The sequence below is a fragment of the Nannobrachium achirus genome (assembly GCF_963921795.1).
Source record: "Nannobrachium achirus genome assembly, chromosome: 20".
Lineage (NCBI taxonomy): Eukaryota > Metazoa > Chordata > Actinopteri > Myctophiformes > Myctophidae > Nannobrachium > Nannobrachium achirus.
The window spans coordinates 39,045,622-39,061,089 of NC_137827.1; the positions used below are offsets into that span (position 1 = coordinate 39,045,622).

General features: G+C 42.0%; 1 protein-coding gene across 1 annotated transcript in view; it reads left to right on the forward strand.

Annotated features, from left to right (window-relative positions):
- Window positions 1-15,468, forward strand: part of alk (ALK receptor tyrosine kinase) — a gene marked incomplete at both ends in the record, with an annotated part of 854,498 nt that overhangs the window by 830,698 nt on the left and 8,332 nt on the right. The window contains one exon of the mRNA XM_080751036.1: window positions 3,981-4,073. Within this exon, the coding sequence (XP_080607162.1) occupies window positions 3,981-4,073 (93 nt within the window). The remainder of the gene's footprint in view (window positions 1-3,980; window positions 4,074-15,468) is intronic.

Below are 15,468 nucleotides of genomic sequence, written 5' to 3' on the forward strand. Positions count from 1 at the left end.
GATTCTTGCAAGATACATTTTTGGACACTGCTCCTGCAGATCTTGCCCTAAAATCATGCAAAGCGGTACACAGTATCTCTACAGTCATGTCAACAACATGCATCTGCCCATCTAGCGCCACCATCAGGCCGATTAAAAAAAAACGTTTTTTTTTTTTTTTTTTTTTGCCCTAAAATCATGCAAAGCAGTACACAGTATCTCTAAAGTCATGCCATCAACATGGACAGACCAATTTGTGTATACATGCGACCTGCCGGTCGCTTATCTCCCGATTAGGGAGTCTTACTGGTAATACTGACTGAGTCACTGACAGATGAAGTCAATATGGAGTGTTTAGAGTCTCCCAAACAGGGGTCATTTACAGCAGCTCTCCATTAATTATGCATGCAGGGGTCTTCAATAACACCCTCAGTGTTGGCCTGTACAGTGATTCCACTCAAACGCCTTCCCATGCTTATCCACAGGTAATTGCAATGATATAATATCGTTGCTGTCGGGCAGAAACCTTGTATCTCTATATTTAAACTTTTTTATGAATGCCCTACTAAATAAACTTGTACATCTGCTACCCTCGCTATTTTAAAACATTGAAATAATTAAAGAAAATGAACCGTTTTGGACAGCCGACAGCCTTACCGAAGGTCATAAAGGAGTGTGGATCACTAGCATCCTTTAAAATTGCCCTGAAAAACCACTTACAGGCAGCAGCCGTTCGCAACTGGTAAAAAAACTAACCTAGCCCAACCCTCCCCTCCCCTGCCCCTTCTTTGTATATACTTACTTACTCTTACTGACTCTTTTTTTGTTCTCTCATTATTTCTTTTCTTTACATATCTACTGCATAGTACTGTGTTCTACGACACATTGTGAGCTAAGTACATCTGCTATTTTCAAAAGATTGTTATACATTTGAAAACCTTGCTACTTTAAATACATTTTGATGCCAAATACTTTTATACTTTTTGAACACCAGACTTTTATTTGTTTCTACATTGCAGTATTGATACTTATACTTAAAGGAGTAGTTCACCCCCAACCTACTCCTTTAAGTAAAGAAATTGTAGTACTCTTTCCACCACTGCTTTTGGCTGTGAGGAGAACATCAGTCAGTCAGTCACCTGCAGTAAGTGTGCAGAGTTAATGAGAGCTCCAGTGTATTATTTGGGTAGTCTATTTGAAGTGCCCCGGGTTAAAAAAAAAACTTTTCCCTTCTAGTCTCGTTATCCTCTGTGCAGCTGCTGCAAGTTTAACCCATTTAGGCCTAAAACTATTGAATGCTTTAACCAGTGAAAAATAGCAGATATACAAGCTCACAGCGCGGCACCGAGTGCCGCGCTGCGAGCTTGTAGATCTGCTATTTTTGAAAAAGTCGTGAAAATGTGTGCAAATCTTTGAATATATGTATTTTCAAAGCGAACGTTTGTAACTCAAATTTTGCTTCTGGGGGGGTCCCTGGAACTAGATATTTTGAAATGGGGGTCCGTGGCCAAATAAATATCATTTTGGGGGTCCTTCACATGAAAAGGTTTGAGCACCACTGACATAGTAGTCTCTCAAGAACAGACTAACTGAGCTCCGGTTAAGTGAAAAGGACCTTTTCTTTGACGATGGCTGGCCAGATTGCTGACATAGAAACATAGGTTTTTTCCAAAAATCTTAGAAGGATTCAAAAGACACTTATAGAATCGGGTCAAAATTCTAATTTTCACGATTTTTCAAAAATAGCAGATCTACAAGCTCGCAGCGCGGCACTCGGTGCCGTGCTGTGAGCTTGTATATCTGCTATTTTTTTATATTTAAAGCGTAAAATATTGCGTCATAATGTGTTCAGGCCTAAATGGGTTTAACTTTCTGCATAGAGTTCAACAGTAAACTTTGAGTCCTGACGAATTGTTTTATTCATGTCTATCTTGAAGAGGGACAATTATGGACTTGTGGTCGGTTTGATGAGTCCTAGACGTTAGGAAATCACAAGACAGTCTCCACATTCTCTATTTCCTCCTCAAGCTCGCTCACATAACGATGGCCAAAATGCAAAACATCTGCAAATTCCATGATTTTTGGATTTCACTGGAAATGAGGACAACAGGCTATATGCTGCACACATGGTCAGTCTGTCTGCAAGCTCGTTCTGCCCCTCATTTTGCCAAAAATGTTATGTGACTGGGGGTTTGTAAAAGTGGCAAAATGATGAAGCTCAAAACCTCCTATCTGCATTCCCTTGTTGATTGCTAATGACTGGTGTCAGGTGGTGCAATGTTTGTCAGTCTAGATAAAAACCTTCTATCTGCATGTATGTAGATAGGAGGTTTTGATGTGAACGTGTCATTGTCGCAATCTCTTATTATATTCTGCAATTTTTTATTTTTTTTCTATAATTTTTATCCCACGATTTTGCAACCCATTTTTTCACCCAGTGCCAATTGCCTATGTAATCCTGGGCTCTGCTCTCCCTCTGCCGCGCCTGGGGAGACAACGGACTGACCTCATGCTTCCTTCAATGCATGAGTAGTCCAAGTTGTTTCTTTTCACCTGACAGGGGGGATTTTCCCCGGGATGGACGTAGCGCGTGGAAGGAACACGTTATTCCAACCAGTTCCTTTCCCCTCCATCAAGCGCCCCGGCTGGCCAGGGGGAGGCATTATTGAGACCAGAATTACTGCATGTTTTTGTGAGGGTATCAACCCTAGGAGACACAGGGAGAACATGCAAACTCCACACAGAAAGGCCCTATCGCCAACCCCACCTAGGGTGTGGGCGCTGATGACGCGGAGGGAGAAACACGCCCCCAGCACCCACAGCGTCCCCCAGCGGGAATCAAACCCAGGACCTTCTAGCTGTGAGGCGAAGCGCTAACCACTGCACCACCGTGCCCCGCGTATTCTGCAATTTTTAATAAAGAATGTTTAGTCTGTAATCTTAACTATTTCTAGGTAAAAAACCTCCTACAGTATCTGCATGTTGTAGACTACAGCTTGCAGATAGGAGGTTTTTACCTAGAAATAGTAGATAGGAGGTTTTGGTGTAGAACACACATTTTTCTTTTTCATTTTCCCAACAAAGTGAATTTTTCAGATAGGAGGTTTTGCATTTTGGACATCGATAAGTACTTTATCAAATAATGAAAACCTTTGGGAAAACTCTGTTTTCTTTTTTCAAAATGGGAGCGTCGAACAGGTTTCTGAGCAACTGCAGTTGCTCAGAAACATGCTATTTCTTTCTCAAAAGACTGAAACTAAACAATGCAGCACTATATACAAATATGAGTTTTATGAATTCCCCCTTCGTCCCAGCCCACACAACCAGCAAATCACATTCTTTGCCTGAATGCAGCAGGTGGGCAGAGCCATAAAAGCACTATTGGAAGCTGTACGTTGCGATATTAGCTCCAGGCAATCCAGGTTCGACTTCACAGACACAATCGGGCCTCTATGGATGAGTCACACGTGGAGTTCTGTTCAAATGCAAATAAGTGAAAAGGTGTGGGGTTGGAAATTGGTACAGATTCAACACACGTGAGCCCTGTGGCTTTTGATGAGGCGCGTCTAATCCGCCTGCGAAATGTACATTGTAATCCTTGAATCAATTCTCATACCTGCACTTTAACTGTACACACGCAAAGAATGTTCTGTATGCATATGCGCAATCCCTGTGATTAAATATCGTCTATGTCAGGTGGAAACCTCAAAAACTGTTACTTTTCAGGATTCAAATTAAAAAATCGCTTGGCGTCGCATTTCGAGCTTGCAGATCTACTGCTTCTGTGTGATGTTGTAGTTAGTATGATCAAGTAGGGCGTTAACTTACTGGAAAACACAAAAAAGTTTGAAAGTGGAGATAAGAGGTTTCTGCCCGACAGCGTCGGTATAGTATTGAGTACATAAAAGTTTAGTTTTGTAGTTTTTGGCCTCTGCCGGCCGCCAACTGCATGCGGCGAGTTTGACAGCGTTGATTGATTGCTTGCCTCCATTCTTTTCCAGGGACATTGCGGCTCGGAACTGCCTGCTGACCTGCAAAGGCCAGGGCAGAGTGGCCAAGATCGGGGACTTTGGGATGGCCAGGGACATTTACAGGTACGCCACAAACCACACAAAATACCACGCAATGTACAGTAGATGGGTGTGTCTCAAAGTGGGGTCCGGGGCCCCTCAGGGGTCCCTTGAGAAGGTTCCCAGGGGGTCCCCAGAAAAATTTGTTAATAAAGCACAACATAATCTTTTAACCACTTTACATTTACTGTACTTAAGTACAATTTTGAGTTACTTTTACTTTCCTGGGGTATTTCCAAAGTCAAATATTCTACCACTACAATTATATAATTGTATTATTACAAAACATGCACAAACCACTTTATCCCTATTCCCTATATACTTTGGCTATTTGAAAATGGTAGATCTGCTATTTGATAAATGTTTTTATTCATTTTTGAACTCTTGTGAAATGACATTCTGCGTAATGAGTCCTTTCTACTATTGGAATTTTAAGTACATTTTGATACCAACACTTTTGTACTTTTACTTTAAGTACATTTTGAACTTCTAACAGAGTATTTCTACACTGCAGTAAAATACTGTGAATACTTTTTCCACCACTGGTAGGGGACACTGGTGTAACTGCAAATATATGATATTATAATAACATATGCTAATAAACAGTTGTTACTGTACACAAGCACATAGCAAGGGGGCACATACATCAGTAAAAGGCCATAAACTGGTACATGCTCGTGTCCAGGAAATCTGCATTGATGTAGGCCTACTCAGAAAACATAAGTACGCAAAATGAGACGGAGCCAATTCCGTCTCCGGTACTAATAATCCTTAAATCCCCCAAAAGGCACGGAAATTATTCTCAGTCAGTGCTCCCATTTGTAATAGAGATGCTTTCAAATGACGGCGTTTAAAACACTCAAATCCGTCACTCAAGCCATCAGGGAAATGGCACCGAAGTCTTTCATGTGGCAATGGGATGAGAGCAACGGAAGTGTGTCACAACAACCAGCTATGTCAACATGAGGCGTTCCAGCTGTCGTCAAAGACGCTTTACCGAGAGCAGGGACGTGCTGGGCCCCTGATTCAGCCTGGGAAAAAGAGTTGGAGAGGCCCTCATTGCGCGCTATAGAGAGAGATCTCTCTCTATTAGCGCTGCTGCTACTCAAAGATTTGTCATTTCAGATCATGACAAGTGACAAGCCAGTGGGCCAATTACATGAGTTATATTTCGTCGTTGTCGGGTGGAAACCTTGTATGTCCAAAACTGTTGTTTTGTATTTATCATTTTAAAAATGATTTAAACTAGTGAAAACAGACGATCTTGTGTGCTTGTAGATCTGCTGTTTTCACTACTTTTGTGCGACGGCCTTGTGTGATGAAGCAGGGCTTTGCTTTGCGAAAAAAAATGTACAACTTTGAAACTTGCAGATACGAGGTTTCTGCCCGAGTGACAATTTACTTTGTTGGCCGCCCAGCCCCCAAAATGGAACGAAGGCTGACATTTTATTTTTAATATATTCCTAATGGCTGGCCTGGACTGGCCGGGAATGAACCGGCCCTTCGGGAGTTGTCCCGCTTTTCCCAATGGCCAGCACGTCCCTGCGAGAGAGAGAGAGAGAGAGAGAGGGAGAGAGCGTCACTGCTCTACTGGGCCTGCAAGCGTCGAGGAAGTCTCTTACGCAACTCCCCAGTGGGAGTCGTATTAGAGCCTGTTTTGTAGCTGTCGGGCGGATACCTCGAATCTCCATATCATGAACTTTGTATGTAAATTATAATATAATGCCCTACTTGCATAAAAGCTGTGGAAATAGCCACTCACGGCGCGCCACGTTGCCGACCCGTTACGGGAGCTTGTAAATTGGCAATTCTTTATTCCTTTCTTTATTTTATAACATTAAAAGAAAATTAGGGTTTTGGACATACAAGGTTTCCACCCGACCAGCAACTATTTGATTTAATTGTGATGTCTGGGTTTTTCATAATTATGTCCCCACTGTGAAGTTATTTTGTTTTCGTTTATTCAAATAAGCCTGGAAACGTAAAGAAAGGGGGGAAAAAAGAAGAAAAAAAGAGAACATTTGGGACTCTGGGTCACGTCAAGACTCAAATGTTGTCTCTCTCTTATTCTTTTTCTTGTACTGTGGTGGCGTGTTTGTTATTGTCGCGGCGTTTCATGATTGGTAACCCCTGCTGTGAGAGAGACGGAGACATTGGGGGTCCATTTGGGGGACTTGGATTCGCGCAAAGTGTTCCATACATCAGGGGTTTTCAAAGTGGGTGACGGGGCACCCTGGGGTGCCGCGACGGCACTCCAGGGGTGCCGCGAGATAATTTGATAATATTTGGAATTTATTTGGACACTTGAAAAAATATTTAGTATCATTTTAAACTTGAAGTGCAAAGTTATTTTCAGTCAGTTCTAACCAAAATGGCTATTATCTCAATGTTTTCCTCGCAACATAATCACTAAGATATCGCCACTATCGGGCAGAAACCTCGTATCTCCAAGTTTCAAATGTGTACGTCTTTTGCCCTGCTTCATCATACAAGACTGTCGCACAAAACTAGTGAAAACAGCTGATCTACAAGCACACAACACCGTTGTGTGCTTGTAGATCTGCTGTTTTCACTAGTTTAGTACATTTTATAGATGATAAATACAAAACGAACGGTTTTGGACATACAAGGTTTCCACCCGACAACGACGATATGCTACAAATATAAGGTCCTGGGAGTGAAAATTATAATGTAGGGGTGCCTCGGATTAAAACAATATTTATGGGGTGCCCTGAGACAAAAAAGTGTCATACATACTAGGGATGCACTGATATGTATCGGCCGTGTATAGATATCAGCTGATATTTGTCGCGTTGAATGCCATCTGCTTATCTGCCAATACAGTTGACATTCACAGATGGGAGTATAGCAGATATTTATCTGTTGTGATGCATCCATTTTGCGCTGGCTATCAGAATCAGAATGTTGGTGTGTATTGGCTAGCCTACCAAACTGCAGTTTCAAAACTTATTTTTTTTATTTTTTATTATGATAACAAGTGCAATTACAATTTAGGCATTTAGCAGACGCTCTTAATCCAGAGCGATTTACAATGAGCAAGGACATCACAAGGTAATACATCAAATGCATAGCAATAGTAATCTAGGATTGTAGGTAAACCAAGAACATACAGTATGTATCATCAGTCTAACAGTAGAATAATTAAAAGAAATAATAATCTGTACATTGATACTATACACACAATATAGTCAGGTCCACTATGTATTTTTGTTGGCTTTTTATGGAGATTAGTAAAACTATACATTTCTGGAATCTTCAGACCATGGGGAATCCAAAAATCTTTGTTTGCATTTGCACAGACACCTGCAAAGCCGCCATTTTGGACGTTCAAAATGGCCGACATAAAATACATAATTTGTGCTATCTTGGCTTCTAGACAACCTAGAAACTTAATTAAACATGCCAATCCTATGTTTTCTGGGTCAAGGAATCGACTGAGTAAATGATGGGTGTAAAATGTTCCGGACCCCCACCCCCTTTCTTGGGGTTATCTATTTTGGGACCTCCCAGAACAGTACGCTAGCCAGTTAATGTCTTTTTCATAATATTAGAGTTTTGTAGGTTTTAAAACATCCTGAGTTGATTCATTAGACTTTTAAAGCAGCCAGAATAACCGTTCTGACTTTTGGTTGGGGTCTTTCCTCACCTGGGACCCCCTAGACAGACCCATGAGCCTATCACAGTAATCGCTCTGCTCCTGCTCCAGAACAATGTTAATAGATCATAATTGAAGCATAAAAGTTGTTGTAGCTGGGCTCTGAAAACAAAAATGAGTAAGCAAAATACCAGAGGTCTTCCTCAGGGGGTCCGGGACCCTTGGGGGACCCCCCAAGGGTAGTTACTACAGGGGGCCCACCAAATCTTAATGGGAAAGGATTTTATTTTTTATGTATGTTTTTATGTATCCTGGGTTTATGTATTGTACTTCGATGATTTATTAGTATTCTCAGTATTATTTATACAATTTTTGTGTTAGACAGTTATGGTTGACAGGTGTTACTGCAGGGATTAAGGTATTGCAACTTCTCACTTTGGGTGTGCAGACTAACGTGTCCATTTATTGCACTGCACTCACACTGACAACACACACACACACACACACACACGCACGCACGCACGCACGCACACACACACACACACACACACACACACACACACACACACACACACACACACACACACACACACACACACACACACACACACACACACACACACACACACACACACACACCTCTTTGTTAATCGTCACCCCAAAACCCTCACCCTATCCTCTTAAAGAGCTCATGGTCAATTATGCCCAAAGAGATTCACTAAAATACTGTATATGTCCTCCCTAATTTGCAAGACATATGTGTTGACAGTCTCCACCATAGCATTTGCAGGGAGGAGTGCAACCTGCCTTGCAGCCAAATTTGATGGGCTCAAGTACTGCCTTTGGAGCAGGGAGGGCAAGACACCTGACTGGAACATTCCCTCCACTCTCTAAATGCCATCTATTTTCTTCGATTGATCGAAGCTTGGGGCAATTTGTCAGGTATGACAAAGTAGGCATCATAATACGATACCTTCATCAAGGGACATGATTTTGTGGAAGTGCACACACATATTCAAGCAAGTTCAAGTTATTGGATGTCACAAATGTCAAGGGTTCCTTGGCCTACATGATTTTTCTGGTGCTGGCTGGGGAAGAGAATTTCGTTGGAATCTTACTTGAAGCCTGGTGATGATGACCAAGTCATTAACCACTTCAAGGACCTTAAAGGGTTCCATTCCTCCTGAGCTTATTATTGGTGAGCTTCCATCAACATTGCAGTCATTAAAGCATTTTACATGCCATGTTTACAGTTCAAAAGGTCCAACAACCCTGCGATTACTCAGATGGTAACTATTTCTGTCAAAGAACTGAGGGTGAGATGCTACCTCCAACTCGTGCTGCACTGCTACCACATCCGTGCCAGCTATGTCACAATGCAGGATAAATCATACCTGACAAATTGCCCTGAGCTTCCACCAATCGAAGAAAATAGATGGAATTCAGAGAGTGGAGGGTATTTTCCAGTCAGGTGTCTTGCCCTCCCTGCTCCAAAGGCAGTACTTGAGCTCATCAAATATGGCTGCAAGGGACGGTGCAGCTGCTCAAGTAACCTGCCTTTCACTCATGGTGGAGACTGTGTCAACACTATTAGGTTGGACATTGAAGATGACAATGATGAAGACAATAGATCCTGCATGTCTGAAATGACTGCATTGTAGTGAATCCTTTTGGGCATAATTAACCATGGGCTCTTTAAGAGGATAGGGTGAGGGTTTTGGGGTGACAATAACAAAGACGTGTGTATGTGTGTGTGTGTTGTGTTGTCAGTGTGAGTGCAGTGCAATAAATGGACACGTTAGTCTGCACAAGTGAGAAGTTGCAATACTTTCATTATGTCAAATTCTGGGTCTGGCCCTTGCCCTTCCCCTGTTCTACCACACTTTGCTCGCACCCTCCCCTCCTGTGAACCTGATTGTCAATCTGAACTCCTCCCGGCTTCACAGCTGTGAGCTGTTGCCGGATGACTACCTAGTTGTCCTTTTATGGTTCCCCTGGCATCACATGGATCTCCATATATGGGCATAAAGGGGATTTGGTTCCCTGACATCACAGTGATGTCAGAGCGGGATGCCAGAGTGTGAGAGTCAATCAACAAAAAAGCGTTACCCGTCCAGACAGACAGATAGATACGGTCAAGATGTGACGGTTTTGATAGAAAACTGTGACCTATGGTCGCAAACTGCGACCTATGGCCGCAATAAACCCAGGATACATAAAAACATTCAAAGTTTCAGTTTCAAATGTGAAAAAAAAAAGATTCCATCAAGATTGGCGGGCCCCCTGTAGTAACTCTGAGGACCCAGCAGGGGTTCCGGACCCCCTGTGGAAGACCCCTGGTATTTGCTACTTCTCATTTTTGTTTTCAGAGCCCAGCTACAACAGCTTTTATGCTTCAATTATGATCTAATTTAACATTGTTCTGGAGCAGTAGCAGAGCGATTACTGAGACAGACCCCTAGACAGGGGTCTGTCTAGGGGGTCCCAGGTGAGGAAAGACCCCAACCAAAAGTCAGAAAGGTTATTCTGGCTGCTTTAAAAGTCTAATAAATGAACTCGGGATGTTTTAAAACCTACAAAACAACTCTAATATTATGAAAATCGGACATTAACTGGCTAGCGTACTGTTCTGGGAGGTCCCAAAATAGATAACCCCCAGAAAGGGGGTGGGGGTCCAGAACATTTTACATCCATCATTCATTCATTCGATTCCTTGACCCAGAAAACATAGGATTAGATGTTTAATTACGTTTCTAGGTTGTCTAGAAGCCAAGATAGCACAAATTGTGTATTTTATGTCGGCCATTTTGAACGTCCAAAATGGAGGCTTTGCAGGTGTCTGTGCAAATGCAAACAAAGATTTTTGGATTCCCCATGCTCTGAAGATTCCAAAAATGTATAGTTTTACAAATCTCCAAAAAAATCCAACGAATAAACCTTTATTAACATAGCGGACCTGACTAATAGGATGCCCATTCTACATAACATGCTATCTATCATTTTAGCCTTCGAGCCTGCATATTGTGCATAAGCCATATCAAAGACTCATTAAACAAATATAGATACCGGCCCAGAATCTACATATCGGTGCTTTCCTATTGTACACATGCAGTGGAGTCTGGAGTGTTATGCACATCTTCAGACTTAAATGATGCTCCAGATTTTGCTGTGTACCAGTCAGTGCACACTAAAGGGTAGCACGGGTCTGCCCGGAAACCGAAAAACCTTAGACGAGAATCAGGGGCAGGTCCAAAATATGGTCTTGTGTTACGACTGGTGTGTGTTTGACCCAAATGCACAGCAAGGAGAAGGCAGAGGAAGGTTAAAGCCCACCCGGGCGTGTTTATTAACCTGGAGCACAGAGTTAAAGGCACGAGGGGGGCAAAAAGGGGGTAGTGAGCGCCGCTGCAGCTCCAACTCGGTCCGGGGTCTTGAGAAACTGGAAGGAGAGGAGAAGCACGGTCAGCAATAGATCCACAAGAATTAAAGGGCAATGCCACTAATAAGAAAGTCAGTCTAAAGCTCTGCCAAACTGGGAAAGCTAGTCTGCAGGTTGTACTTTACCATACGAGTGGAAAGGTGAGGATCTGACACAGAGCTGTGTGCTGGCCAGGATCTTGTAGACTCAGGAGCTGATTGCAGACTCGGCCCAGGTGAGGAGATTGCCAATGGGAGACTGGTGTGCAGATGTCTGGAACTCAGAGGTCTGCTGTGACGTACTGTGCCACGAGAGGGTGCCACAGTGCCAAGTGAGGGCCAGGACGTAACAGTCTTGTGCCTCAGGCATGGTTCGGATTGGTCACAATTGTCGCAGGTCTCGGCCGGGCCATCTTGACCCTTTGAAACTGAGAAAGCATCTGTGTCATTTTAGATTTGAGCTAAAAGGCATTATTTTATACTTTGGCATTTCAAAAATAGCAGGTCAGGTCTTAGACTGGGTTGAATGCATGGAGCCGTGAGCACCCAACCAAAAAGTAAATGCACACTAAACTCTGTAATCTGCGGTTTCAAAAAAAGACGGGTGCGTGGTTGGTAATTGCATTCTCAAATCCATATCATGTGTTCTCGCATATTGAATGAGCCACGCTTGGCGGCGTTAACAGCCGATTGAAACACTGTCGGACTCAAGCGCACTGCCACTGCACTGCAGAACGGCGTGGAGGTAGCAAGGTCGAATTCTTTGTGCCCGAGACGAGTGCACACATATCGTCACTGTTGGGCTGAAACCTCGTATCTCCAAGTTTAAAATGTATATGTTTTTTTTTTTGTAAAGTAAAGCTCTGCTTCATCACACAAGACCGTCGCACAAAACTAGTGAAAATAGCCGATCTACAAGCGCACAACGCCTCGCGGTGTGAGGCGTTGTGTGCTTGTAGATCGGCTATTTTCACCAGTTTAAATCATTTCTAAAATGAACAAAACAAACGTATTCTCTCTCTCCACATTCCGTCATGATGCACATGATGTGTCTACTGTATGTTGTCCTCTGTGTCCTCTATATACGTCTTCCAGATATTACAGTGAAGAAACCTTGAACCTTGACCAGACATTCACTGTTGGATTTAGGGAAGCTGATACCAGGGTTATCCAATCGATACCTCCAGTATTCTCATTATTAACCCTTGGACGGGGCATAAATACTGTTTAAGGAAGCTAATACCATGTTTATCCAATCAATACCTGCTGCATCAGCCTCCTTATTAATTCTCGGCATGGCATAAATACTATTTAAATGTGTGCTGTGTCGAACTTTTGAAGTACTTTTACTTTACTTGAGCATTTCTTTCAACATACACTTTATACTCCACTACATCTGAGAGGTAAAATTGTACTTTAGCCAAGTTACTTTGTATACAGTATGTATGCACATTATTATTACAAAAGATACTGCACATAAACCAATTAAGCCCTATTTAGTTTATATACTGTATAGGCCTTATAGTCTGTGTAGTTGAAAATAGCGATCTACAAGCTCACCATGTGACACACAGTGCGAGCTTGTAGATTTGCTATTTTATAATTATTTTATGTCATAGCTTTACTTTTGTAGGCTAATACTACAGTATATTCTGATGCCAATACAGTTGTACTTTAATTCAAGTAAACCAAAACAGAGCATTTTAACATTGTGGTATTTCTACTTTTACTTGAGTAAAACATCAGAGTACGTCCACCACTTGTATCCCCAATACCGCAGCGCCAAAAAATAAAAAAATTGGAAAGATTCCAAAAGAAGATCGACACACGGCACTAAATCAACTGGAGATAGAGAGGACGGATTGGAAACGATAATAAAAAAAAACGAGAGGAGAAGATGGTGCACACAGATCAAAAGACAAATTCTAAATGACATTTGAAGTTCACATCGCTGTTGCTGTGGTTACCAGACCAACCACACTGCCTCTGAAGCAGAGGCACACAAAAAAATCCTCACAGATAATAACATTTTGCAATTAATTCACCATTCCACACACTGACCCCTATATCATCATCCCACTGATCCGATCTGTACCCCCACCTCCCCCAAACATGTGAGAACCTTTATGAAAAGCCCTTATCTCCGCCAGAGAATAAAAGGGATTTTTTTTTTCACCGTGGTCTAGGTGTGAATCTGAGCCGGGGGTTTTCTTTCTTTCTTTTTCATTTCATAATCTGTCTCTCTCTCTCTCTCTCTCTCTCTCTCTCTCTCTCTCTCTCTCTCTAAAGGCTGCAGGAGAAATTATCTGAGGTGCACGCTCGTATCTGATCGTCACTTTTGATAATAGCCCTGACAGTGGTACATCTTACGGCGCTCCAAGGCAGACAGACTTGGGCGAATGTAGCTCAGGGCCCTTCCTCAGTCCACACCACAGGAAGGCGTCTAAACCACTTCCATTTTCTGGGGGAAAAACTGGGGGGAAAAAATGGCAACAAGATTTAGTAGATAGAAAAAAGTAGAATTCAAAGAGAGAATTCAGGTCCAGTTGACCAAGTTTAAAGGAGTAGCTCATTGTATCAATTACACACCCCACGGAGCCTTAAACCCTTATTTTGTTTTGCTTTTGGTGCATTTCTGAGCCAATAATTTGATGACCGGCGTTCGGCGAAGCCAAAGAGTCTACTATTGATCGATAAATGGTAAATGGTGCATTTATATAGCACCTTTATCCAAGGAGCTTCACCCATTCACACACACATTCATACACCGATAGCGGAGGAAACCATGCAAGGCCTGCCCAGGAGTAATTAGGGTTTCAGTGTCTTGCTCAAGGACACTTCGACAGTAACTCTGGGGGAGCCCGGGATCGAACTGGGATCCCTCCGGTTGCCAGGCTCTACCCCTGAGCCACTGCCGCCCACCGATGACCCGGTTATTAAATGATTGGCTCAGGAATGTGCCAAAAATCTCCATGAATTCAAGGCTTCATGATATGTGTAATTTATAGAAAATACTGTTCGTAATGTTTTGCGTCAACTACTCCTTTAAGTGGTCAATAATTGGAAATGTCATTATACTGTTGCTAAAAATTAAAAAATAGACCCCTGTAACAAAAATGGCCAATCTACAAGCTCAAAACGGCCCGCAAAGCCATGGTTGTGGGCTTGTAGATCGGTTATTTTTGAGGAACACCACATGGTTTGTATGAAGTCCAAAATAGGCTCTTTTAGGCTCCTTCTTACTTTACCATCCATCCATTCCATGTCGCTCAACGAGAATAGCATGTTAACGTTTTCACCAAGTGTCAAACTAAGTACAAATTATCCGTAATTGGACAGGCTCAATCGCTGCCAAAAGTGTCATTTGGCATTTCTCTTTTGCTGCAAAGGAGAAAACGTCTTTTAGCCTCTGTGATCTCTTTCTAATAATATATTACCCATTTTATTAAGACAATAAGAATCAGTCAGAAGATATAAATCATTAACAGACTTGATGATGTTGGCAAATGACCATCTTTGTTCTTACAGTATAAGCCCAATTAAAAAAGGGGGAAAAAAGTTAAAGCTAATCCAGAACCTTTTTATTTTGCAATCTGTATGCTAAAGTATGTAAAGAAATGAATTTAATTAATAAAATGTAATTTTTACCATCTGTATGGTAGAGTAGGTTAATACAATTTATTACACGGCTTGGTTGAATGCTTGATTCTGATTGGTCAATTAATAGCGGTGTTATTTCTGGATAATGACCGGAGGCTCAATAACAAAACTCTGTCTAATCAAAGGCTCAGAGCACCTGGCTACACTCAGTGCACTGCTTATCCAATGCAGTATCCAACATGACAGCCATGTAAACAAACACACTATGTCATTTACAGCTAAACATGGCTCTCAATAATGTTTTTGAAAACATTTGAAGCGAGAAATAGACGATGCAATAACCGAGCACAACACTTATGGAATACTTTCATTACCCTAAGCAAGGAAAGACTTTGTTTTGTTGTTACTTTTGGGTCAATTTATTAAGTAGGCGTGTAATAAGCGGGATAATTACCGCTGTACCGTGGTAGTTATCCCTTGCATAATTTATACAATTGGGTTGGTTATATTTCGTCTCCCAGCTCTTCTATTGAGACATTTAGATTGTGTCAATGGTCATGTCTCACCTAAGACACAGGATCTGACAAGAATTTTGACCTGATGGTCAAGATTCAATTTCTCCCCTGAGGAAGCAGACGGGCTCTATTAGCTCAATGGTAAAAAGCACAGAACCAGGTTCAAATCTGGGGTAGAAGAGGACAGTTACATAGTGGATTTTCAATATAACTAGTCTTCCATACAAGATTTGTGTTGATGAAAATATTTAAAAAATATTCCAAATTTGTA